General features: G+C 56.0%; 1 protein-coding gene across 1 annotated transcript; it reads right to left on the bottom strand.

Annotated features, from left to right (window-relative positions):
• Positions 1 to 25,231, bottom strand: LOC112109012 (cysteine proteinase 3-like). The gene is made up of 11 exons (XM_026657196.1): positions 25,012 to 25,231; positions 15,671 to 15,730; positions 13,384 to 13,476; positions 12,113 to 12,285; positions 10,430 to 10,670; positions 8,931 to 9,123; positions 8,081 to 8,274; positions 6,182 to 6,273; positions 5,290 to 5,451; positions 3,249 to 3,423; positions 1 to 948 (listed from the first exon to the last, which is right to left on the bottom strand). The coding sequence occupies exons 1-11, from the start codon at positions 25,229 to 25,231 to the stop codon at positions 761 to 763; spliced, it is 1,791 nt and encodes a 596-aa protein (XP_026512981.1). The 3' UTR covers positions 1 to 760.
• Between the last annotated feature and the right edge of the window lie 412 nt (positions 25,232 to 25,643).

Below are 25,643 nucleotides of genomic sequence, written 5' to 3'. Positions count from 1 at the left end.
GTTGCCCTAGTTACTGTAACTCACCAGATTGCTAGCCAACTACAGGGAGAGAGGGGAAGAGGGGCCGGAGCACCATCCAGAGAACCCCTCCTTTCAGTTTCCTGCCGGAGCTAGGGCTCCCCCCACCCACAGCAGCTGGTCTGACTTCTCCGGTGCCAGGAACACTCCCTACCTAAAGCATTGCAAAGCTCCGCAAAGGGCTCTTCGCATGTGGGTGCTGCAACCAGGAGGGGAGCTTGCCACACCTGTAGGCAGAGCCCAGCTAGCTTTGATTTAGCTAGATCAAAGCCAGCTTGAGTAACAGCAGCCGCGTGGGCGGCGGCACAGGCTAGCTGCTGGAGTCAGCACCCAGGGAGGGGACTCGGGAGGCTGCCGTGGCGACACTGGCGGTGTTACTCGAGCCAGCTTTGATCTCGCTAGATCAAGGCTCGCCGAGACTGCGGCTAGCTAGATCCAACTTCGCTCGGGTCTGCCGACCTGGGCTTGCAGTCACACCTCGTATTGCAGCACACCCTGGGCTGGGCTGAAATCCGCCCCAGCGAGAGGAGACCCTAGTTGCCCTCAGCTCCCATTTGGCTTCCCTGGGATTTCAGGGCACTCAGCATGAACCAGCAAGTGCCTAGGCCATGCAGCATCAGGCGCTAAAGCAGCCCGGCTTGGTCCCGTCCAGAGCACAAGCAAGCGCAGATAACGCGCAGACTGCTAAGGACCAGCATCCCGAGGCCAGCGCGCTTCCCTCTGACCCAGGAGCGGCTGGAGATCAGGCCAGGACGGGGTACGTTGCCGCGGTCGCCACCCCGCAGTTGTTGTCCTGCATGGACAGGAGGATGTAGCCGTCGTTACCCCAGAAGGTGGACCAGGAGTTTTTGATGAGCCAATAGCTCTCCTCTTGCAGGACCCCGTAGCCCACGGCCAGCACCGCGTGGTTCAAGCTCCTGCTGGTATTCCCTACGGCCGAGAGGAAAGGAGATGAGCAAAGGGGCTTCTTGTGCTGCTCTTAACCCCGCTGCGGTTACCCTCCCCCCCAGCATCTGGGCTCTTGCATTCCCAGGAGGCCAAAAGACAAGTCTCACGCAGAGAAACAGCCTCAGCCAGCCCGCCACAGCAACCCTGGAGTGATCCGTGGGGGCAGATCCATGGATACTAAGGCCCATAGAGACCATTACGCCCATCTAGTCTGACCTCCCGCCTAATCCACCCCAGCGTGCCCCACTGAATCGTTTCTGCATCGGATGCCGCGGGTTGGGACTCTCCCGAGACGTAGCTTCCTCCCCGGTGTGAATCAAATGCCCTCCTGCAGGCAGCTTGGAGAGTTGTACAGTCAGGTCTATTTTGCATGGGGCTGTGCCAAGAGGGAGGGGCAGTATCGGCCGCCCGGCTAGCCTTGTTCTGCCAGGGAAGTTATTTGGGGCACCTAGGATGGACTGTGATTGCCCCCTGGTGGCGGAGCCCGGGCAAAGCTCTTGCAAAGCTCTTAGCACAGGGGGGTGGCGCATTGCATTGGAAGACCCCCGAGGATTGCTCCAGTTATCCGGGATTCGTCAAGCCGGAGAAGGCAACACCTTTCTAAGAGCTGTCGTTGGGGAGGTGCGTGATTGGAGGCAGAAGGGAGGCAGGAATGCTGGGGTGCCACCGTGACCGAAAGCACCGCTGTATTCCCCACCCGCCCCGACACACCGTTGTGATCGTCTTTATACCGGATATGCCTTGTGAGGTCTCATTTGAAAACTAACAACTTGCTGGTCAATAACATTCTGGTGAAAGATACGCAGCAACATTCTATGTAAAGTTATGAATTCCCCCTGCACGATGTTAGCGTACGGTCAAACCCCCACAGCCCTCCCTAGGCAAGAGTTGTTAAGCAGGTCTGGCCTAAACAAAGCAACGTGGGTTCACCGCCGTTTACATGTAAGTAGTAAACAGGGTCGGGGGGCTGGAGACATAGCAAGTCTGCATTTCAGCATGCACAGGGGAGAAGGAGCCACCTTCACCAGCAGATCCCATGTCACCTTCTTTACTGTGTGAATAAATGTGGCTTTGAGGGGGAAATCTCAGAAGAATCTACTCCAAATGGTGAGTGGATTGCAAAAGTGAAGGGCAAAACCACCCAAGGGATTTCTCCCTCTCTCACACACATCTGAGACGACAAAGGAACCGGCCGGGGGAGATCCTGACCTGAGAATTTGGGCAGCATTGTCGCTGGGAACCTGTCGTGAGGATTTTACCTTGACCCAAGCCTCGCTGGTGAAGTTTTAGCTGCCAGAAAGTGTTTTAGCTTTATTTCTCTCTCAACCATGTCTGACTTTCATACCTTAGCCTTGCGCTCACTCAAAACCTCCCTCTTTGTAGTTAAATAAACGTGTTTTATTTTTAAACTAAACTAATCCAGGGCTGTGTTTAAACCAAACTGTTTGGTAACTAGGGTTAAAGTAGCAAATTGTTGAATATTGACCCCTTGGGGACTGGTAATAGCTGAACTGTCCAGGAAAGGGCTGGGCAGCGCAGAACACACGTTTGGGGGAAAACCTGGGACTGGGAGTGTGTTGGGGTCAACCTGTGAGCAGTAACCCAGGCTGGTGGAAGCCGGAGCGTGGCTGGAGTGTTGCTGACAGGCTGCCGGGCTCAGAGTAGCTGGACCACCGCTGCAGCCGTACACAGACATTCAGTCTGTTTGTCAGCAGCCCTGGTTGGGAGCTACCACCCCAACGTTGCGGGGCAGGTGGTGACGCAACCCCTCACGGGGCTGGATTGCACCCCTGAACGAGACACCCAGCCCTTGGATTTCTAGGGTCTCTGCTGCCTCCCTTCAATACACCTTTGGAGTCTGTGGAAGTGATCAGGGGCCAGCCCGGCTGGGCGCTCTTCAACCTGGGGAATGTCCTGCCATGCACAGAGGTGGCTCTGTACAGTTGCACTAGGAACCAGCACCCCCAGGCTGGCAGCCACGTGCGGCCCCCTGATGATTTTCCCGGCGGCACTGGGAGAGGGAGGGGGTGCCCGAGTACAGAGAGCAGCGTGACGCACTAGAGCCCACCCGGCCCGCGGTGCTGGAGCCAGCAGAGAAACCCTCAATGGAACAGAACAGCCTGGGACTCTCCTGGCCCATGGGGGTGCACGGCCACCCTGTCTCCTGAGCAATCTGGGATCCAGCAGCGCCTGGCAAAAGATCACCATGACACAGCCTCCCCTGCTAGCCATGCAATCTCGTCCCACCGGGAGCGCCACGCGGCTGGCAGGGCTGGACTCACCACACTGGGGATCGTAGTAGATGCCGTTGGAGTAAAAGATGAACGACTTGAGGGAGGCGTCGATGCTGACGGCCACGGGGCCGTTCTTGAAGACGGCGGCTCTCAGGGCAGTGACGTTGACGTAGCCCGTGATGTTGGCAAGGAGCTCAGTAGAGTTGTAGTGGCAGTATCCGTTCTAGGAGGCAGGCGGGACACGGGAGTTTAACAGCAGTAGGGTTTGAGTGTCCCCGTCCAGCCAGAATGCTCACAGAGCAACCCCCATCCACCCCCTCACTGCAGCCAAGCCTGGATAAGAGCCAGAGGATGCCAGCTGATCCGCGACACGCCACCAGCTCAGACCCAGCCAGCCAGTAAACTCAGCCCTCTCCTGCCTGCTCAGCCCAGGGAGAACCAGCAGCGGTTCTGGCAGCTGGGCCAGGCCATTAGTGGGACACTCCACGAGGCAAGGAGAAGGGTTCGGTGCATCTGTTAAGCTCTGGCAGAGCTGGGACATGGGTGGTCTGGCCTAGCAGGTAGGACCAGGAGGAAGGCTTGGTGGGAGTCAGGGCTCAAGCCAGGGGTCAGAACCAGAGTCAGGAGTGTAGGCAGGGATTGCAGGCGGAGTTAAGGATCAGGAGCCAAGCCAGGAATCAGAGCCAAGGTCCAAATCAGGGACCAGAGCAGGGCCTGTGGTGGCAATAAGCCACATGCTGCCAAGCTGCACGGACAGCTTCCTGGAACGCCCTCCATGCTTAAATAGTGCCCGTGGACCAGTCAGAAGCGCTGCAATCGGGTCTGCGCGGGCGGCACTTCCTGTGGTGCGTATTCTCCCAGGGTTTATTCATTGCAACGCCGCGGAGAGCCGCACCAATCCCCCGGCACTCTGCAGACCTGGGTTCTAGCCTTCCGGAGCCTTACAAGTCCCCTCTCATCATTTAACGAAAACCCCTCGGGGGCCAGGCGCTGCAGAGGGGCTGTACCGAGGGTTGCAGCACTAAATGGGAAGCGTGGAGAAGAAACACTCGTGGGACTCAGAGCTGAGTGGAGCAGGTAGGTTTGCTTGGATCTGAGATTTCTGTAACGGACGAGAATTCTGCAGCGAGGGGAGATTTCAGGATCTTCAGCCGCAATTGCCTGCCTATCCGTTCCTGCACGGGTTTTATACCACTGCCCGTCGCTGTGGTATCGGAGCATCTTCCATGTAAAATCAAAGCCCCGGCGCATTGTCTAAAACTGGTTATAATGTCAAGGATTGGAGGTAGGAGAACATAGCTAGTAAGTTGCATCACGACGGAGTGGGGTCCCTGGAACGTTAGCCAGACTGGCCCTGCAGCCCCCCTCTCCTCCTGCAGCCCCAGCGCTGGGTGGCCCATCCACTCCACAGATACCTTCAGAATTCAGACCGCTCGTTCTGGACCACATCCTGCCTTCACTGAAATCAACGATAAATCTCCCGTTGGCTTCAGTGGTGCAGGATCCACAAGGAGCACCAGGAAATTCAGCCACCAGGAGTCCGTTCAAGCTAGATGTTGACTGGCCTCATCGCCTGCTATCCCAGTGCCCAGCCTGGGCTCTGGGCGCTGGTATCCGCCCAGAGGTATGAACCTCTGCCTGACCCTGCTAATATCTAGGGTATGCTGGAGACTCATCTCATGCCAGGGCCCTGCACGGTGCGTGGAGGGATGGATTTTGCCTCTTCTGGCCGCGTCAGGGCACTAGAGGCTGGCAAACGGAGGCTCACGATATCCGTTGTCTGGCGTCAGGGGAGGAGCCAGGACCATACCTGAGACTCACCAGCTACACAATAGACATGCTGTGGGGCGGGGGGGAGGGGGAATCAGCTGCTCCCAGGATCCCATCCCAGGCCACTTCCATCTTTGCTGGGCCCTGCACCAAGTTCTCCCATCAGCAGCCCCAGCCCTTTGCCAAGGGAGCCCACAGGGTTCCCCGGGGCTCTCGGCGTCACATCCCCCCTCGGCCCAAGGTCACGCTGCACGAGCAGGTCAAACAAGTTATCTCTGCGGCTCCCCTAGCAGGTGCCTAGAAGAGCAGCCCGACTCACCTGGCCCCTGTATGGCCCGTAGGCCTCGGCGCTCGGTATGCCACCGTGCTTCTTGACCCATTTAAAGGCCCGCCAAGGGAGGCCGCCGTCGCAGCCGTGGTTCCCGAAGCCCCAGGAGCAGTCGATCAGGGCTTGCTGAGACAGGAGGGTCAGGCCTCCGGTCTGGGGAGGAGAGGAGGGCAGGGTCGGGCACAGAGAACTCAAACTTTAACTTCACCATCCCCTTTACGTCAAGGCTGACACATCACACACAGGCTCACCAAGACCACGTCCAGGGAGATACTACATCTCCCCTTCCATGCTCTGGGAACCACTCTTCCTCCATCCCCGGGCTGGGATACATGGACCGCGGGAGCTGTGTCTCGGGTGAGCATCATCTGGTCAGCGATGCCGGTGCGGCCAGCCAGAACTGCTCAAACTGGGGAGCACCTGGGGCAGGACTCCAGGCAGAGTTACAGCCATGGGGCTGAGAGCAGGGACTCTCCAGTCAGTAGCAGAGACTAATCTGCTCTGGAGGCCGCGTCTTGTGGTTAAGGCACTGGCCGGGCCCACAGGGGGTCTGGGTTTGATGCCTGGCTCGTTGTGTGGCCCTGGAAGTCACTTCATCTCTCTGTATCCACTTCCCCACCTGTTCCATGGGGATAGCGATACCAACCTTCTCCTACCCTCTGCCTTGTCTCTGCAGAGTGTAAGCTGTTCCGGGCAGAGGCTGTCTCTGACTGTGTGTGCGTACAGCTCCCAGCACAACGGGGCCGTGATCTCAGCCGCGGCATCTCGGGGCTACCACAATACATATGAGAGTTGAAAGACCCACAATGGGGGGTGTCTTGGCTGCTCCACCCTGTGGTGTGATCCCTGCTCGGGTGTGACGAGGAGGCAGCCGGGTTGTTACCTTGAGGAACAGGGCACCTTCTAATCCTCCTGTAGCAGCAAAGCTCCAGCAGGAGCCACACAGAGCTTGGTCCTTCACTGGGGTCACCGCGCCTGGGGGAGAGAATGAGAAATGAGCCCCGTGCAGTAGAGAACTCAGATCTTCCACATTTCAGCTCTCTGATCTCCCTGGCCCCTGAACGCCTGGAGTCACCAGCCACGTGGCCTCTTTACCACGAGATGACCGTTCTTCACCCCCCTTTTCCCCTGGCAATTGCCACTCGCCCTGCTCCCCCAGCCCAGGTGCCTCGACACCCTGAAGACATGCAACATGAAGAGCAAGCGGAAAACTTTTGGGTCATCTCGCCGGAGAGCAGAGGCCCACGCAGGTGACTCGGTGGGTCATGAGCATGAAGGAGGAGTCCAGTTTCCATCACGCTCCTGGTACCAAGCTATCACTCGCCCTGCTGGAGTCGGGGTTATTCGAGTGGGAGGCCAAAGTCAGAGAGGAGTCTAAGCTGGCGTCGATTACACCGTCCGGCCCCCTCAGTGCGGGAGTGACGACTCGGGATACATCGACCCTGGAGCTGGAGGGGTCATTTCCACCTCCGGGAGACACACCCACGCTAGCTTGGATCCAGCTAACCTGCCATCTCTCCCCAGCCCAGCCAGCGCTGGTTAGTCTGACGCCGTCATGGGAATGGACTGAAAGGGCCCCCCCAGCCTGTCTCTTCTCCCCTCCGCGCTGACCTGGGAATTCGCCCTACTATTCCTCAGTGTTGGGAGCTGGGAGCGATGCTCGACACTGCCCCCCTCTGTCGAGTTACGGTAAAACAACTCGTGCCAGGAGTAGCCCTACACCAGGGTCGCCATCTCCAGAGCAACCCCCAGCTGGGATGGCCCTGCAGGCACCCTGCCCTCAACTCCCTCCGGGCTCTCTGCATTAACTGACTCCCGGAGCCGAGCGCTGAGCACTGCCTCCCCCTTTCGTGGGCTCTGATTTACTACCCTCGGGAGCCCCACAAGCCCCACCCTTCTTCTCCCCAGTCCTCCTCTCTGGGGCGGTGCTGGTTCAGGCCAGCGGCAGCCTACAGTAGCTCCTCCTAGCTGGGCCCCTCTTCGCTTAGCCCGGGGGTTCTCAAACTGGGGGTCGTGAGGTTATTTCGTGGAGGGTCACGAGCTGTCAGCCTCCCCCCCCTCCCCGAACCCTGCTTTGCAGCCAGCATTTATAATAGTGTTAAATATATTAAAAGTGTTTTTAATTTATAAGGGGGGGGTCACACTCAGGGGCTTGCTGTGTGAAAGGGGGCACCAGTACAAAAGTTTGAGACCCACTGGCTTAGCTTCTTCCTCTCAGCAGGCAGGCAGCCCTGCTTCCCCAAGCTGGTGTCTCTCCCGCTGGGAAACAGAGGAGGCAGCAGATATCCTGCCTTCCTTCCCAGGGCTCATCCGGGCTGGCTGCGAGAGGGGAGCCCTGCCCATGTCCCTGTTTCCCTCCAAGGCTCCGGGTCCTGGGCCCTTAAAGAGACAGACTATTCCCCTGGGACCATCTTCCTCTCCTCCAGCACCTGCCTCGGCCTTTCCCTAGGGCTTCATCCACCCAAGGAGTCCCACGAACCCTAGAGGGACACGCCATGGAACAGGGCCCGACTGACCCCTAGCCCTTTGAAGGGAACAGTCCCCCTCTCCCAAGCTCCATCCAGGCCCCATCTAACAGGATGGCAGCTGAAAGGTGGGTCTGAAGCAGGAAGCTGCCCAAGGCTCTGGCAGGCCTAAGGGCTGCATTTCAGCCTCGCCTGGAGGCCGAGGGTGTCCCCCCCTTGTCAGGGGACTGCAGGAGAACAAGGACTTTGCAGCCAGTCGGGGAGTGAAGCAGCCCCAGGGATGTGTGGACAATGCGGACGCAGGTGGCCTTCCTCACCGTACAGCCTCCAGTCCAGGCTCTCAGGCAGGATGATGCCAGCGTACGGCGCCAGTGGGAAGGGCTGCCCGTTGTCGGGACTTTGGTCCTGCAGCCGCCCCCGCAGCACGGCCATCTCCTCCGGGGTGCGGTCGGCCAGGTGGTTCAGCACCAGCCTGTAGGGCAGGTTGGCCCGATTCTTGGAGTGGACGAACCTGGGAGGGGATGGATGATGTGAAGAGAGGGGGAGCCGCTGGTGGGCAGCCCTGGTGGACCCGGGCACATCCCTGCAGCAGCCCCTCACACACACGCTCTCAAATAACTGCAGTTTGGTGCTAGGTCACGTGACAGCCAGAGCACAGAGCAGTCATCTCCCAGGACATGCATCTCCTCCCCTCTCGCTAAGAAGCCAACAGCTGATTGATAGCTAGAAACTCAGGGCCTGATTCGCATTTACCCCCCATCTGCACTGCCAGAAGGGTGAATGGGGGGGCCCTTCATTCTAGTTAGGAGTGGGGAGCACGGGGCGGGGTGGGGGGCCCAGCTGTCTCTGGCCTTCTCAGTTCTCTGTGAGTTCTCAGAAGAAGCGACTCAGGGCAGAGGGGTGGAGTCCCGGAGAGCCGTCTTCTAACCCATCGAGGGCCGGGAGCAAGACGAGGTTTCCTGCGCTGGCATCGGCCCGACACTGACATTATGGGAAGGGGCCAGGATCAAATTCATCCCGTGTCGCTCGGGGCTGGGCCTGACTCTTCGGCACAGCCAGGCCGGGTCACGGGAACAAGGCTAATCTGGGATGACGCATTCCCCACCCCCTCCCTGAAAACCAGCCCAGGAGCCCGGCCGCCTCGCCCCGACATCCGAGCTCCCGCACCTCATGTTGTGAATGAAGGTTTGTGCCCTGCGCTCCAGCTCCTTCTCGCTGCCGTACTCCTTCCTGTACTCCCGCCGGTAGTGATGGAACAGCTGATGGCCTCGATCCGCCTGCCTGCCCACGAAATCCCACATGGGGTTGGCGAGGATCCGATGCTCCACTCCGTCTCCCGGAGGAAACTTGCACTCCATGTCTAGGACAGAGCCGGAGGTTACGGCACACGCCGGAAAGCCATTGCTCACAGACACCCGCCGGCAACCCCCCGGTCTCTGTACCGCCTCCTGCAGATCCCACAACCCAGCTGCATCTTCACCAGACCCCATAGCTTCATGCCACACCCCAGGACCCATCCCCAAGGAACATGGCTCCCCCAACGCCATGCACTGGTGTCTGATGAAGACGAGGACCGTACCCTGCTAGCACAGAGCCCTGCCCCGTTTCCCGCTGTAGTTTTTGCTAGCCAGGCGGTATCCCCTAGGCCAGGCACAGCAGAGCCTTCCTGGCAGGGCTAGGACATTGGCAGCTGGGCGAAGCACGTGCCTGTCAGAGCTGGGAATGAGAGTAGCTGCATATTCGAGCCAGTGGCTGCTTTCCGTGTCCTAGACAGGTGCAGCCCCGGGCCAAGAATGCACGGAGCGCCGCACCTCAGCCTGAAACAAACCCTTCGTTCCTGGCCCAGAGCGAGATCCACCGGAGAAGCGCAGCATGCCAGCTTTAGCCCATGGGTCCGTGAGGACCGGTTCAGCCAACGCGTCTGCAGGGGGTCAACAAGTCACCGGGCCCCCTCTGTCCCAGGGCCCCTGGACATGCCAGTGTGAAGATCACTGCTCATCGGTGTGAATCCGGAACTCCCTGCCTTTATCTGAGCGCTGCCTGGGCCACATTTCAGGGTCTAACAGGAAACCTCCATCCGCTCTTGCCTCAACACACAGGGCCAAACCGGCACAAATCCAGAGTGACACCATCGTTCTAGTGGGACTCATCTGATCTCTGGGGTAAATGGGTCCCTGGTCCAGGGCTGTGTCCGCCCTGCTCCCACCCAGGGCATAGCTGCATGGGGAAGGTGGGTGCTGGACTGAATGGCTCCTCAGGGGGCCTGGATCTACTGGTACCAGCCTTAGCTGGGGCACATGCCGTGAAAGGATTAACCAGCCGTGTGTTTCCACGTCTCTGATCAATGCAAACCCGCGGCGATTTAGCAGCAGCCAACAGGATCGCGTGGAGACTTGGCCTCTCCTGATTGACTCACTACACTGCGATGGTTTCCCTTGGCCTGCAGGAGTGACGCGAGTGGGCTCATGTTCCCACCTCAGCTCCTGCCCATGTTTTGTGGCTTCTTCTGGCAGCGTCCTGGCTCGGAGATCCCGGCACTGGGTCCCCACCGGACTCAGGTCACGTACCTCCCTGCCCAGGCTCAGGAGCTCCAGCTCCCTCCCTTAACCTGAGGGACAGCTAAGCATTTCCCCAGCATGGAGGGAGGAGGGGGAACTGCCACTCACCGCGTGGGAGGTCCAAGACCCTGGCTGGGTAGCTGCGGGCGAAGCCGCTGTAGTCGAGCTCGTACTTGTCGTAGTGGGAGCCCAGCAGGCTGTTGAAGCCCCGCATCTCGTAGTGGACGGGCACGGGGCCGTCGGCGGAGCTGGCCACCCACAGGGTGTAGACGTTCTTCTTCCAGCCCCAGTAGGACACGTTCTGCCACACGGTGCAGAGCTGCCCTTTGTAGGACTCCTCCCGCACGGGCTGGGGAGGTGATATTACAGTCACGTTTCTCAAACTGGGGGTCCTGACCCAAAAGGGGGTCACAAGGCTATTGTAGGGGGGTCGCGAGATCACAAAAAATACTGCGATCGCCTTTAGATCCTTTGCTAGGGTTCCCATATTTCAAGTTCCCAACTAGAGGACACTGCTGGGGAGAGGGGGAGCTGGTGGGGGAGGGTGGGTACCGCAGCTGCAGCTCTCCAGCCGCCCAGCCCTGAAGGCAGCGCTGCCGCCAGCAGCAGCAGCAGCGCAGAAGGAAGGGTGGCAATACCAAACCAGGCCACCCTTCCTTCTGTGCTGCTGCTGGCGGCGGCGCTGCCTTCAGAGCTGGGCGGTTGACCAACCAGCCGCCGTTCTCCAGCTGCCCAGCGCCGAAGGCAACGCAGAAGTAAGGGTGGCAAAACCAAAGCACACATTTCAAAAATGAAAACTGAATGTGCAGGCCGATTTCAGGGCCTGCCTCAGTTTCCTGGAGCCACAATTGAAAAAACGCTGTGCTTCCAAACAGCAGCACCTCTGGCAGTAAGTGTCCAGATACTTGTTTGTATATTGCTGTGGATAAAGCCGCAATCCTTGGACAATGTTATGATAATTGCCCCCAATCACTGGAAAAGGCTCCCAGCTCCCCCAGCTGTAGCCTGTTGTCTATTTTCTTTCAGAAAACGTGTTTCTTAAATGTCCCCGTATTTAGTCCCGAAAACTCTGGCTTGACGCTTTTTGAAAGTGCTGGGCCTTCAGTGCTGGGCGCCAGACGAACAGAACTCTGGCTGCAACCGGGCATGGTGCACGGCTCTGCCAATGCACCTCCCGCCCGACCTGCAGCAGTTCTGGCCCTGGCTCCAACAGAGGAGCTGACAGCCCCGCCCGCTTGTGGGATGGACGTTGCAAAGGCACTGCCAGCTATGCCCTCGGCTTCCAGGCCAGGCAGAACCGACCCTCCGGAGAGTGGCTAGCGTGGGTGGAATTTTATTTCACCAGCAGCTGCGGCGCTTGGGGGAAGGCGGTTCAGTCTCTCCCCCCTGCCCCTGATTCGGGGCCATGCATTCCCTAAAGGAGCGGCAGCATCAACTGAGAGGCTGCTTTCCACCCAGGTGCGCTAGGGGAATGCCAGGCGTCAGCCCCTCCACGCCTCTCCCTCCAGGCGGGACCGCGGCAAAGGACACTGGGAGCGCTGGCGTGACTAGACCCAGGCTTGTCCCCTGCATTCAGAGCCCCCAGGGAATGGACACAGGAGAGGAGCGCGTATGGGGGATGGCTGGGCTCCTCGTTCAGATTTATCCGGGTCTAGCAGGCTTGGGGAGACTCCATTTCCTACAAGCTGCCTTGGCGGGGTGGGGGGTGCCCAGCTGAACCAGCAAGACCCAGGCCAAAGGACTCCGTTCGCTGTGAACCAAAGACCTGACCTGCCTTTTGCCAGGCCTCACCTTGAAGCCGTCCAGCCTGGGGAAGACGCTCTGCGGATAGACGCGCTTCCGAGGGCTGCCGCTGATCCGGAAGCACTTCCGGACGTTCAGCTCCAGCTCCGTGGTCTCTGGGGTGATCTTGTAGAGGGCACCAAACAGCTTCTCTGCCCCGTATTGGAAGGTGACCACTTGCCCTGGGAGGCAGGGAAGAAACGCGGGAAGGGCAAGACATTTCATGGGCCCAGCCTCAGGCGAGGGAAGGGGAGAAACCGCCGGGGTCTCCGCCTCTCCCTGGGCAGGCTGAGAAGGGGGAACGGTACCGAGGCTCTAACTCTCAAGCTGCGAGTGTCACTGTCCGTAGCTTTTCAGACCCACCTGGGGCAGATCCCGGGGAGGTGGGAGAGCAGCCCTCGGAGCTGGTGTGACGCTGAGCTCCCTGCAGCCAGGCCATAGCCACGGCTGGCTTGGCTGCCCACCGGCAGCCAGCCATGCCCGGCTACAGAGCCGAGGGAAAGCGAGCACCAGGCCATGGAGAGCTGGGTGTTCTCCTGCCAGGGAGCGGCACCTAGCGCCTCCCCCCGGCTATCCCTGCTGTGCAGCAAGAGGGGAGAGTTAGGAGGGGAGACGACTGACCGGGAGCAGCAGAAGTGCTCTAAAAGTGTGTGTGGGGGGGGGCATAGGCGCCTGAACCATGGCCCTGCCCTTGCCCCCCCAAAGGCCCCACCCCCACACCACCCATTCCCCTTCCAAGGCCCTGTTCCTGCGCCATCTCTTCCCCCCCCGCACCCCGCTTGTTCCTTTTTGCCCCCTCCCCCTTATGGACAGTAAAAAGGGGGCGGGGCATGGCCCTGTGCTCCCCCCCCCGCGTCTGCCGCCCCTGCGACTGACCCACCTGGAGCAACTTACAGCCCTGTACCACCTAGGGTGCCTTGCACCCCCTCCAGCTCACACCCATTTGCAGAGGTGGAGCATGCGCCCTCCCCTTGCACTTGGCCCTCTGCATGGGGGGGACTCCCGCTCACACCCCGAGGGGGCCAGGAGAAAGGGGAACCAAGGGAACACCGAGCGCAGTGAAGTAAATGGATGGGCTCCCGCTGGGCTCCGGATCAGGCCCCAAGTCGAATGAGGCTCCCCTCGTTCGTGGATTGGGAGGCGGGGGCATGTCAGGCTGGGGGGTGGGGTTTTCCTGGGGCTCATTTGCAGCATTCAATACGTCACCTCTGAGTTTGGCCCCAACGGTGAGACCTGGCCCTGCCACCCGGTGAGGAGCAGAGAGTGCCCAGCACGCCTACCGTGGTAGTACTGGATCCGGCTCTTCTCTCCCGTCTGGTTGTACCAGGCTTCAAAGGGCTCCCGGATTTCAGCGAACGGCAGGTCGATAACACCTGCAGGCCACCAGAACAGGAGCCAGGTTAGCCCGAGTCCGTGCCACAGAGACAGAGGGACGAGGCCCAGATTCATCGTACAGACGCAGGATGAGCTCAGACGTGCCCGACTCAAGCCACATGTGGTGCCGGGCTCTGGGCACACCAGGGTACTAGGGCCAGCTGCCCGTAATGGAAATTAACCCAGGTCAGAATTCCCATTCTGCCCCATTTCACACCCAGAGGAGTCCGGCCTCCGTCAGCGAGAGCTCCCAGAGACGCAGATTTGTGCGCCCAGCTCCTCCTTGTGTCCTGAGCTACGGCTCGAGACCCAGACAGCTCCATGCGTCCCCCTCAGAAAATGCTGCATTGTAACACCGCAGCGAAAGCAGCCACCGAGCAGCCTGGCCTAACGGCGAGGAAATTAGGCCAAGCCACTTCACTCTCCGCGGCACTGCTGCTCCCTCCCATCCCAGAGCCTCTGGCCAGGAAGCTGCTCGGTGGAGATTTCCTTCTTGCGCTCTCCAGAGGCCGGGTTGTGTCCATGACCCTGTTCGGACTCTGGCCAATTGGTGCCCGCATCAGAGAGAACGGACAAGGGGGAAGTTTTACCGGGCGCGTGGCCTAGCGCCTGGGCAATACCCCCTGGAGCTCCAGTCTCACCCAGGGGCCTAGACCGGGCGTACTGAACAGCGCCGGGTACGTGCCCGTTCCTGGGAAGTGTTTTAAATGAACAAAAGGACTTCCCAGTAATTGTAATATACAGTCATTGCCTCCCTCTAACGGGAAGGTAGCATGGCCTAATGGCTAAAGCACGGGCGTGGGACTCAGGAAACCTGGCTTCTATTCCTGGCTGTGCCACTGATGGGTGACTTCGGGCAAATCATGCCCCCTCCGTGCCTCAGTTTCCCCACCTGTCAGATGGGGACAATGATCCTGATTCTCCTTTGTAAAGCACTTTGAGATCTGATGATGGAGAGCTAGGTATTAATTAATTATTAACTGCCTGGCACTGCTGCAGAATGGACACCAGTGGGTCTGAGGAGCTAGCTAGACAGGCCAGTCCTGCCAACACCTGTAGCTATCGCTTAGGCTGATGGTGGCATGGGGGTGACAGCTTGACAGACAGACTCATTAAGACAGTCCCTGCCCTGCGGTGGGGGAGTTGGGGACTCAGTCGGGGGCCAGACCCTTGCGTCCGAGGGGCTCTGTGTGGGCACATGGGTCCGGCGGCACAGATCCAGCTGTAGGCCTGAAGCCCCAGAGCTCAGTGTTGCAAACACAGCGAGCAGTCCCCATGGGGGACTCAGGCCTGAGAGGCACTGGGAGACAGAGCAGGCGGAGGGTTGGTTTGTTAACTTGCTTACTAGGGGATGAGGCTCTCCTGCGTCCTTTCCCTTCCCATATGCTGGCTTTGTCTGAGAATGGTGGGAAAGGATCTGATTCTATCTAGATATTGACATGGCCCCGCCCCATAGAATCTCAACTAAAAACAGCAATGGATTCATCCTCACAACCCTCCTGGAAAGTACCATCATCCCCGTTTCACAGATGAGGAAACCGAGGCACAGAGCGACGCAGCGACTTGCCCAAGGTCACACAGGGAGAGCCACAATTGAACCCACGACTCCTGAGTCCCGGCCCAGGGCATTAAGCACAAGACCCGTCCTCCCACTATGGCCGAAGAAGAGTTTCAGTGCTAAGAGGTGACCGGCTGGTCTCTGTTAAGTACGACCGTGATGGTCCAAAACATTCCCTTTGGCCAGAGCAGTGCTGCCGGATCTGGGGGGAGGGGAGATTGCTGGAGGACACTAGCTGTGTTTATACGGGGTGTTTTCAATCTCTCTGGGTAACATTAAGGCCTGTTGGGCCCCAAGAAGGCTCCAAGCCGTGAGGCCCGCACATTTGTGGCACTCTACAAACCATCACCTCTGGGGCTCAATTTCCCCATCTGCTAAGTGGGGACAAGCCTGGCTCCCTACTTACCAGAGCAGCTGAGCAGTTTAATTCAGCAAGTGCAGCACCTTCCGATCCCTGGATCAGAGGTGCCAGATCAGGGCTCAAGATTACCCTGAGTGGTTCCTACCAGAGGGCAGGGCAGCGCTGTTTCCGTGGTCGAGGCATCACCATGAGATGCACACACCACAGCCATCTGCCGGAGGGACAGCAGGCTGCAATCCCCAGACCCCGACCACAGAGTACCTGGCCCGCTCACCTGAGACGTGGTAGATGTTGCCAAAATCAGGGACCGCCCATCCAGATGTACCCCCGGCTCCTGTAAAACAACGATCAGCTGATTTCTCGGCATCGGACATTTCCCTCCCCAAACCCAGCTGGAGGGGCTAGGAGACAGGGAACCTTTCCAGACTAGAGTGCCTTGCAATCAGCTACCCACCTCCCTAGAGTTCAGCAAGGCACTTAAGGAAGAGCCGGTCTTTAATTACACGATCGCACGGAGGGTACTCGGGTGCTTAATGTCAGGCATGTGCTTAAACGCCTTGCTGAATCGGGGTCCTACCAGGGATGGGGAAGAGGAGTTGTGCCAACCCAAGATGGGTTTGGTTACACTCAGAGCCCTTTGTTATTAGCATTTGCTGATTTCCCCCCTAAAACGCCCATGGTTTTGAAAAAGCCACAATTCGGATTCTACTGATTTTCACCCAAATTTTGGCTTTTTGGGGACCAGGGAATTTTTCGCTGGGGAAGTGGCTGGGGCCACGCTGAAGGGCCAACAGAGTCAGGCAGGGCCGGCTCTAGGCACCAGCGCTCCAAGCATGTGCTTGGGGCGGCACTTTCCAAGGGGCGGCACTCCGGCTCCTTTTTAATTTTTTTTATTTTTATTTTTTGCCTGGGGCGCAAAAAGCCTTGAGCTGGCCCTGAGCGGAGGTGAGCTGCGGCGGTGGGGGGCGTGGGGAGGGCCGCAGGAAGTAACCCTGGGGGGGGGGGCGGCAGAGGAACCGCTCCTCCCCCAGCTCACCTCCGCTCCACTGCCATCTGCTCCCCAGAGCGCGCCGCCACTCCGCTTCTCCCCCCTCCCTCCCAGGCTTGCCTGGGAGGGAGGGGTAGGAGGGGAAATGCAGCGCGCCCAGGGGAGGAGGCGGGGCCGGGGATTTGGGGAAGGGGTTGGGAAGGGGCGGAGTTGGGGCGGGGCCAGGGGGCGCGGGAAAATATTTTTGCTTGGGGCGGCAAATAACTTGGAGCCGGCCCTGGAGTCAGGAGAGGCCGCATCCCCTGCTGGCACCTTCAGCGCAGTCCCACGGCACAGAGCCCTGTCTGCTTCCCCTGTCCAGACCCTTCAACGCAGCCCCGTCCCCTTCCCCTGCACATTAGGGGAGCGAGGCGGGCTGGCAGCTGTCCAACTGCTGCATCATGAGTAACTCCCCCCCGCAGCTCCCACCCCCGTCAGTACCAAGCACCCCTGCCCCTGCTCCCCACCTCCTGCCCTTCCTTTTCAATTTTTCACCAATTTTCACTCGTTATTTACATTTAGGAAGAAACACTCCCAGGCGATTTCAAACCAAATAAACCCCGAAAACGAGGGGCTTAGGGATACCCCCCATAAACCCATCCCAGCTCCTGGGCTAGCATCACACCACTGTGGATGCAGCAACACAGATCTGGCAGGGGTAGCGCTTTGCAGTGCGGATGCTCCACGCGGGTGAGGCTAGTCCAGGATAACTCTGCAATAACAAGAGGGGTGATCTTAACTGGGGCTAAAAGCGCAGTGCGGACACAGCCGCTCGGGTTTTAACTCGAGTTCAAGTCCAGGTTGACCTAGCGGCTTTCACTGGAGCTGCTAACCCAAGCGGCTGCTATTTTAACCCGACTTAGCGCAGCCTCGTTAAGAACACGCCTTTCGTTTTGCAGCGAAGACCGGCTCTGAGGGGCTCTGGACAAAAGCTCCTGGGGATGGCAGGTGTGTGTGTGCGTACATTATACTCTCCGCTCAAAAGGCAAAAGGCAGGCAACAGAAGAGAGGCCATTTTCTTCCAGAAGAGAGTTTCCATCCGGTCTGGAAGTGGGGAAAAGGGACAGGAATTAATCACATGAATCATCTCTCTGGGGAAGTGCATCTGGTCCCTGCATTTCCATCAGCATCTGGCCACCGGATCTGCTGCATCTTCTCTAGCCGGCATCACAACCAGATATTCTACGCCTAGGGCCCTTTGTAAAGCATTTTCTAAGCCAGGAAGTGAACACAGCTCAGCGGACTTGCCTGACAGAGCAAGGAGCGGTTGCATTTCCATCCCAGCATGCTTTGCAGGCCGCTTGTGCATGGTTATGCCCTCACAGGTGAAATGCAGCCACCTCTGGGGCGGGGCATGCCGGCTGCTTGACAGCTTGTAGCAACATGGATGGCAGTTTCAGGGCAGAACCAGAGGAAGGAACCTGTATGGAGCTGACATTGCCAGGGGATTTAGGGAGGCGGAAGGGAATTAACCACATTGGGATGTGACTGGGACTCTAGGGACATCCTGACTGCTTGGGAAAGAGCCACCGGGGTATGACAGCCACAAGGGGGCAGCGTCCTCATTCAGTGTGTCAGCTAGAAACAGCAAAGTACCACACATAAAGGGGAGAGCACCCGCTACTGAGCCCCCTGCCCTGCTCGCTTCAGCACAGCGCCCCCTAGCGCCATGCTGGGGCATTGGGGCCACTCTGCCTACAAGGGGAGGACCCCATACTGAGCTCCTGTCCCCACTCCCCACCCCCTAGTGCCACATTGGGACAAACAGACTGTGAGTGGAAAGCGCCCCCTACTGAGCCCCCATCCCACTCTTTGCAGCACAGTACCCCCTAAGGCCCTTTCTACACTAGGACCACTTTGACAGAGTAGCTACACTACAGGGGCAAAGTGCTCCTAGTGGATGCAGCTTACACTGGCAAAACTGCACATTGTACTGGTATACCTTATTCCAGCCCCCCTAAGTGAAAAAAGTGTGGTGCATTGAAACTGGGTAAAAACAACAAGCTATCACTTTAACAGGAAGGGGTTTCCTGGTCCTGCTTGCAAGCTAGGGGTCTCTGTAGGGAAGTGTGCGATCTAGGGCTTCAGCAATCAGTCTGCAAAGGGTGAGCCTAGAGCAAAGTGGGGTGAGTTGTGTTTCTCTGCTTTAGGACTGCTTTCAGGCTAACTGGCCTAGAGTCACTCAGGTCATACAGCTTGCATTTTCTGAATATTGGCACAACATTAATACTCCTACAGTCTTCCGGAATTTCTGGGGAACAAAAGTCTCCTTAGCCAACTCTTTTAGGATTCCTGGTCCAAGTTATTAGGGCCTGCTGATGAGCTGGAACAAGGTAGTTCGTCAATCCTCATGATATGAATACATCATCCTGCTTCTTTCCAAATACAAAACAGAAATATTTACTGAACACTTCCTGCATTATTATTAACAATTTTACTATCTCCATCTAGTAATATGCCTATACTCTATACCATTGCTGGGATTTTTTAGTTCCGAATATTCTTTTAAAACTCCTTATTTTCTTTATCCCTACCAGATATGGATTTTCTGTGATGTTTTTAGCTTCCCTTATCAATTTTCTACACATCATAACTTCTAATTTACATTGATTGCTATGTTGCCTTTCTTCTGTATATCATATGTTGTTGTTTTTTTTAATTTCTAAACACTGCCTCTACTTCAGCACTGAACCAGAATGGACTTTTGACCAAAGTTGTCCTCTTTCTTGATTTGGTAGCATGGCTTTTTTGTCCATCTAATAAAATCTTCTTAAAGAAGTCCCAATTTTCATTCACATTTTTCTTTCTAATTTTTTCTCCCAAATCAATTTCACTCAAAATGCTCCTCATCTTTGAGAGATCAGCCCTTTTAAAGCACCAAATGTATATATTACTGGTTGGGCCTGCCCTCTGTGTGTCCATAGTGAAATAATCAGCTCACGATCACTGGTCCCTAGACAACCACCACCATCCAGTTCCGCAACTGATTAATCTTGATCTGTCATAATGAGGACCAACATAGTTACCTCATGTTGGGTGCAATACTTCCTGCAAGCAATACAAATCTATCATTTTAAATACCTGGAATGATGTTTTATCACCAGCTGCATGAGACCTCCAGCGTATATCTCCCAAATTGAACTGCCCCATTATAGCACCATTTCTGCCAACATATTAAACACCCATCTGTAAGGAGTAACTCATCCTGTTCTCTGGTTTGATTCGCTGACCTGTAATGTCAAATATATAATTTTTTCCTCATCAATGAGAATTTTTAATTCCTCCTACTTGTTACCCAAACTCCTAGCATTGGTATGGAAGCAATTGAAAAATCTCTTCACGTTTTTGCTACATCAGTTCAAGTTAGTCGGGACATCTTGAGTTTGAGTTTTGTACCGCATTTGCCTTCTTAGCACCCTCCCCATTGCACTGGTGGTTTAATGCCCTCAGAGCAGCTCCAGCTAGTCTCCAACAGAGAAGATTAGTCCCCCTAGTTGTGAGATGCAGACCATCCTGTTTGTACAGCCCTCTTTCCCACTGGAATGTGGCCCAGTGTCCCACAAAACCAAAACCTTCAGCCTCACACTGGTCATGCAGCCAACAGTTCACCTCCAGCATTTTCTGCCTTCCCTCAGAGAAGATCATTTGGCTTTTTCTTTTCTTCTGCTCCCTTCCAAGTGCCTGAGGTCTTCTATAATCTGTGTAGTTCTATGTGATGCCATATCATCATCAGTGGAGACAACTTCATAACCCCATCCAATGCTGGGGTTACAGCTCGTATCTTCACTGTGTGGAGATAGCACACCGCCCTACCGTCCTTGTGTCCATCACTGAATTCTCCTTCTTCTCTTCTTAATACGGCGTCACCAATTGTTTACATTGTTAGGATGGTAGAAGAACCTGGCTTGGTTGCTGCTTATTTCAAAGCACAATGATACCTTTCAGGTATGTCTCCTGTAGCTTTCTATTCCATTCCTCCAGAGACACATTCTTCCATAGTGGACTTGTTCAGTATCTGAAGATGTTTTGATACTTCTACTCGGGTTGAATGCCTCCTGGCTCTCTTTCCCCTCTTGGTCACAAACAGCCTGTCCACCTCTTTGGTTCCTACTATATCCAATTCCTTTATCACTGATCCTTCCCCTTGTGGCATCTGTGAAAATGATTTCCAGCTCTGGTTGTCCAAGAAGTCTTTGTTTTTTTGCAATTTATGCTTCCAGACCATGTGTCTCCAGTACAGCCACCAGCTTGCACTTCATATCCCAGGTATCTATTCTGTCTTCTGACAGAAAGGAAAACATAGCACTTCCAAGGTAGGTCCCAGCATTTGTTCTCTCCTCATCTATATCTGCTGCCTGGTGGAGAGCCATACTTAAAACAGTAATCACACTCCCTCCGAAATTCGCACTGTTTGCTACTCCGGTTCACGTCAACTGACTTATACACTAAACCTCAGGGCTCAGCACCCTCCCTCGCCAACAGGAGCGAATAACTACTCAGACTCCCAACACAGCTCAAAGCCAGAGATCCCAGGGACGAGGGCCTCACTGAAACACAGACAGACCTTTGCACCAGGCTAGTTCAGGGGCCTGGAGCCCATCCACAGAACCTCCACGCAGAACAACCAGCCAACACAAGGGACAAACACAACACTCGCCAAGTCCCTCTCGCTGCAGACATAGACTCCTTCACCCCCCGAAACATCCAGATTTGCTGCTCCTGTGACCCCGCTAAAGGGAAGGGCTGGTGGCATGGGCCACAATTTTTCACAAAGAAAAGGTTCCAAGCCAGGGAGGTCCATGTTTCAGCTACATCAGAACAGCTTAACAGTTGTGGGGACACATCACCAAGACTTGTTTTGTCACGTACCAGCCAGTCAAAACCCAGTTCCTTTTTCAAACTCCCAACACAAAATGGAAGAGAGAGAGAGAGAGAGAGTGTGTGTGTGTGTGTATGTGACATTTTGCAGCATATTACTCAAGAACAAAGCTTCAGGACAGCGAGTGGCAATTCCCAGCTCCTTCGGAAGAGCCTGATGGCCACAGGGATGTCTCCTTTGGGGTGACTTGCGCTTTATTTTGTCACGGACAAGCCACAGAAACCCAGCGCTTTACTTGAGTCCGTCATTCATAAATAATTAAGTAATTAGTCATTTAAATGTTTATCTCGTTCAACCATATGGTTTGATGAAATGTCTAGAAATGTTATCTTACGCGGCTGTATTTGTAAATCGTTTGGGCCTGTGACTAAGGAACTGGGAACCATGAGTAAGGATCTGGTACCACGAAAAAAGGGCTGGTACCACGAATAAGGAACCATCTTCTGCCTTCTTGCAGACGTCTGTAACATAGACCAAGCCTCAGGCTTCCTCTGCTCCTTTTGCACCCATAACCAGATTGTTTATCTGGGTCTCTATTTCCGTCCACACCCTGATTACAGCCAGTGAGCCAATAACTGATGTAATCACACCATTCTGAGCACATCATTTCAGGGCAATGGGGAACTAGCCAGCAAGGCTTTTATGGTCAGGGTATGTCTGAAAATAAATTTGCCCTCCCAAATCCACGAATAGAACCCAGGAGTCCTGATTCCCTGCTCCTACAGACAAGGCTAGATCCCAAGAGTCCTGACTCCTAACCCCTACCACTCTAACCAACTAGACCCCCACCCCTCTCCTAGAACAAGGAATAGAACCCAGGGGTCCTGACTCCAAGATCCCTCTGCTCTAATTAAAACACCATGCTCCCTCTCTACACAGTCATTTAATCAAACATGTTCTGAATCTATCCTATAGGACCTCATATCACTTGACAACCTCCTATTGGTTGATCATTTCAATCAGTAGAGAACTGCAGCCATCTCAGGGGTGGAGCACGCCAGCTGTTTAACTGCTCAGCAAGATGTTCCCCTGCAGTTTGCAGTCCCCATACCCATAATTTACACGGGGATTCTTTTGGGCAGAGGCTGCCTCACGCTGTGTTTGGGAAGCCCGCAGTGTATGATCACTGCTAGCACAAGTTATTATGAGACAGTGTGGTCCCGTGGCTAAACCACTGCACTGCACTGGGACTCCCGGATCTGTCCTAGACCGGCTGTAAGAGAGTGGGCACATTGTGTCCCCTCTCTGTGCCTCAGTTTCCCCTTCCACCTTATGTCTACTTTGATTTTAAGCTCTTTAGGGTAGGGACCGTCTCTCACGGTGTGTCTGGGCAGAGCCTGGCAAAACAGGGCCCTGGTCTCAGATGGGGCAGGGACTGGCCCAATGGGGCCCTGATCTCAGTCAGAGCTGCATGCCCAATAACTTAGCACCATTTCACCTACTTTTGGTGATTTAGGGAATCGAAGAATCATTGTCCCCAGACATGGTTTTTGCCCCCAAATAAAGACGAGTGGCTCTTACCTAGGCCCTGGGTCTGGGTTAGCAGTTGGGAATGTGGTCTGATCCCACCGCTGACACTAACCAGCGGGACAGTGCGGTTAAGTCGGATAACAAGTAATCATATTCATCTCTATCTGTGGCAATAGCCTCAGCACTGTGAGTGGCTGGTGGCTCAGGAGAGGAAAGGGAACCATGGTAGAAACTTCCGGACTCTTAACGGCAACATACTTGCTGTTTAGATGGCAATAAGGTTCAACGGTTAGAATGACTGGGAGTCAGGGTTCCTGGGTTTCATGCCCACTTCCAGGAGGGGGGGTTCTAGTGGGTTAGAGTGGGGGTGCTGGGAGTCAGGACTCCTGGGTTCTATCCGCAGCTCAGAGAGGGGAGTGGGGTGGAGCGGGGGGGGGGGGGAAAGCGGGGAGTTACGACTCCCCCATTCTCTTTTGTTCTGCCACTTTTCTCCATCCCTGCCGGGGGATAGGAACCCTCCTCTCCCCTGGGGAGGTTTAGAAGCTCAGATGCGTTGAGATCCCAGCTGGATGGTGCTAAAACAGGACAAAGCCTCATCCCTTCCCCAGGGTCTCTCAGAGCCACCAGCTGTTATAGTCCTCTTAGCTCCCCACCAGGGGGCCCATTTGGCCCGTGGCAAGGGGGTTGCTGGGAATGAAAGGGTTAATGGGAACAGGCACCCCCACCCCTCAACCCCCACGTCATTATAATCAGCCCGAGGGCCCGGCCTTCTCAGCTTCCAGGGAAAGTGGAAGGCTTTTGGCTGAGGCCAGAGAACAAAGCAAAACAACCCCCCAGGGAGAATTGTGGGCAAAGCCAGGAAGAGAACATGGGAGCCCTGCATCCCACTGCTCGAACCCATTCGCCTCCCAGAGCCACGGATAGAACCCAGGCGTCCTGACTCTCAGCGCGGGGAGCAATTCACCTGCCAGTGACTGAGGTTTGGAGGCTCTCTGCTCAGATCCCATAGGCCAGGCTGTAATGTAATGGCCAGAGACTGACTGATGGTACCCTCTAGTGGCCACCCTGTAGGGGGAATTTGGGACCTGTTAAGAGCAGCCCCCCATATCTCCTGTAGCTTAGAGGGCTGGAGAATTTGGGCTGGAGAACCACTGCTCTTACTCCAGCTCCGCCTGCATGTGGGGTTCTGCACTACCAGTGCCTGTTCCTTACAGCGCCTGAATTTCATTGCAACGGGTCCCTGGCAACGTGGGTCTCTCGGCTCCCTCCTGTGAGGTTGAGGAATCCTGCAAGGACCAGGGCTGAACTGGGCTGGCTAAAGCCTGCATGAGCCCCAGAGGGCCTGGAAGACCCTGGATTCCTGGTGCTCTACCACACAACCCCCTGCCCGCAGCCCCTGCTTTGCTACACACGCCCCTGGTGTTTTTAACAGACCTTTGCTACTGAGTAAACGATAAGGAAATTCTCAGACAAAAAACTTTGTTCAGCCAGAGTTTGGGATGGGAAATGATCAGTCACTTCAAGACAAAGAAACGGAGCTTTAGAAACCCAACCACCAGATAGGCTAGAACATCACAGCTAAGGTGAAATGCAAACAAGCCCAAGCATCTGAAAGTCGAACACTTGACAATATAAGTCGCGCAGCCAGAATCTCCCATATACTGGGCAAAATCCTCAACTGGTGTAAATCGATGCAGCCGCATTTATTTAATCCACCTAAACTAATGTATACCAATTGGGGATCTGGCCCCATTGATTCCCGTAGAGCTACGGCCGATTCACACCAGCTGGGCATCTGGCCCCATTCACTCTAATGGAGCTACAGCCGATTCACACCAGCTGGGCATCTGGCAGACTGAGCGATGGGTCCTCTTTCTGTTTAGGGTAGCAGCAGCGCAGTGGGGACCCCAGATGGTTGGGATCTCAGGAGAGCTCAGTGGGAACTGGCTCAGTGATTCTCCACGTGGCTGTAGAGTTCCTGTAGGCCCAAACAGAGGGTCTGTGTGATTCCTGCCCAAATGGGAAGGGGCGTGGGTTGGTATCACGCCCCTTCCCATGGGTCATGAGGGGTAGATGGGGGCTGGCATCACCAGTGTCGTGCCAGTGGCCCCCAGCACAGTGTGTGGGACTCAGCCTGGCCTCCATGGGGCCTGATGGGATCAGCACCTGTGGCCTGAGAGTTTGGGGGTGTCCAGCCACCCTCTCTGGGACGCCAAGGCCCCTCACCCTGGGCACTTACCCAGGACAGAGATGGTGACGGAGGAGAGGCAGGATGTCCCAGCCATGCCCTGAACCTCGCCGTGATATTCCCCAGCATGCTTTGCTGCGATGCTCTCAAACACCAGCTCCCGCCGGAACGGCCCCAGACTAGTGTTATCTTTGTACCAGACACAGGTGGCATTAGGAAGGATGCTGTGGGTTGAATGGCACATCAAGTTCACAGATTCACCTTTACACATGTTAGCATCGTGACCATGCCAGGGACTAACTCCTTTAGGGGCATCTGGAAACAGAGAAACGATCCATAAAAAGGAAAAGAAAAATTGGGTTTGTACCGTATTCTATTCTGTGGTTGTGTATGGGAGTGGGGTAGCGTCACTTTAAATAGTCAGTGAGCCCTCTGGGGTGCTCACCATGTTCTGTGGTTCAGAAAGCAACCAGAGCAGCTCGGCCTGTCACGTAGCGCATAGTTAGTAAACATGGTTATTTGCACCCCACCAGCCTGTGTGGTCTCTTCATCTGATGACTGTTATTTAAAAGGCAAAAGACACAGCATTAGAGCCAGTCAGAAAATAGGCTGGGGTGTGTGTGTGTGTGTGTAAATTTGACTTTTCGGCAAAACATTGAAAACCAAAATATTTCAATTCACCG

Source organism: Terrapene carolina, unplaced genomic scaffold, assembly GCF_002925995.2.
Source record: "Terrapene carolina triunguis isolate 2854851 unplaced genomic scaffold, T_m_triunguis-2.0 Scaffold236, whole genome shotgun sequence".
NCBI lineage: Eukaryota > Metazoa > Chordata > Testudines > Emydidae > Terrapene > Terrapene triunguis.
The sequence above is the reverse complement of the archived record's forward strand: the minus strand, read 5'-3'. Positions and strand labels throughout refer to the sequence as shown.

What these genes read in the sequence shown, in the direction of transcription:
- LOC112109012 (XM_026657196.1), bottom strand. Translation starts at nt 25,231, where the DNA reads ATGTGTAAAGGTGAATCTGTGAACTTGATGTGCCATTCAACCCACAGC. An exon ending in CCTGGACTGGAGGCTGTACG is followed by an intron (nt 6,274 to 8,080) that starts GTGAGGAAGGCC and finishes TCTCTCCCCCAG; the next exon opens with GCGCGGTGACCCCAGTGAAG. An exon ending in AAGGTGCCCTGTTCCTCAAG is followed by an intron (nt 5,452 to 6,181) that starts GTAACAACCCGG and finishes TCTCCTCCCCAG; the next exon opens with ACCGGAGGCCTGACCCTCCT.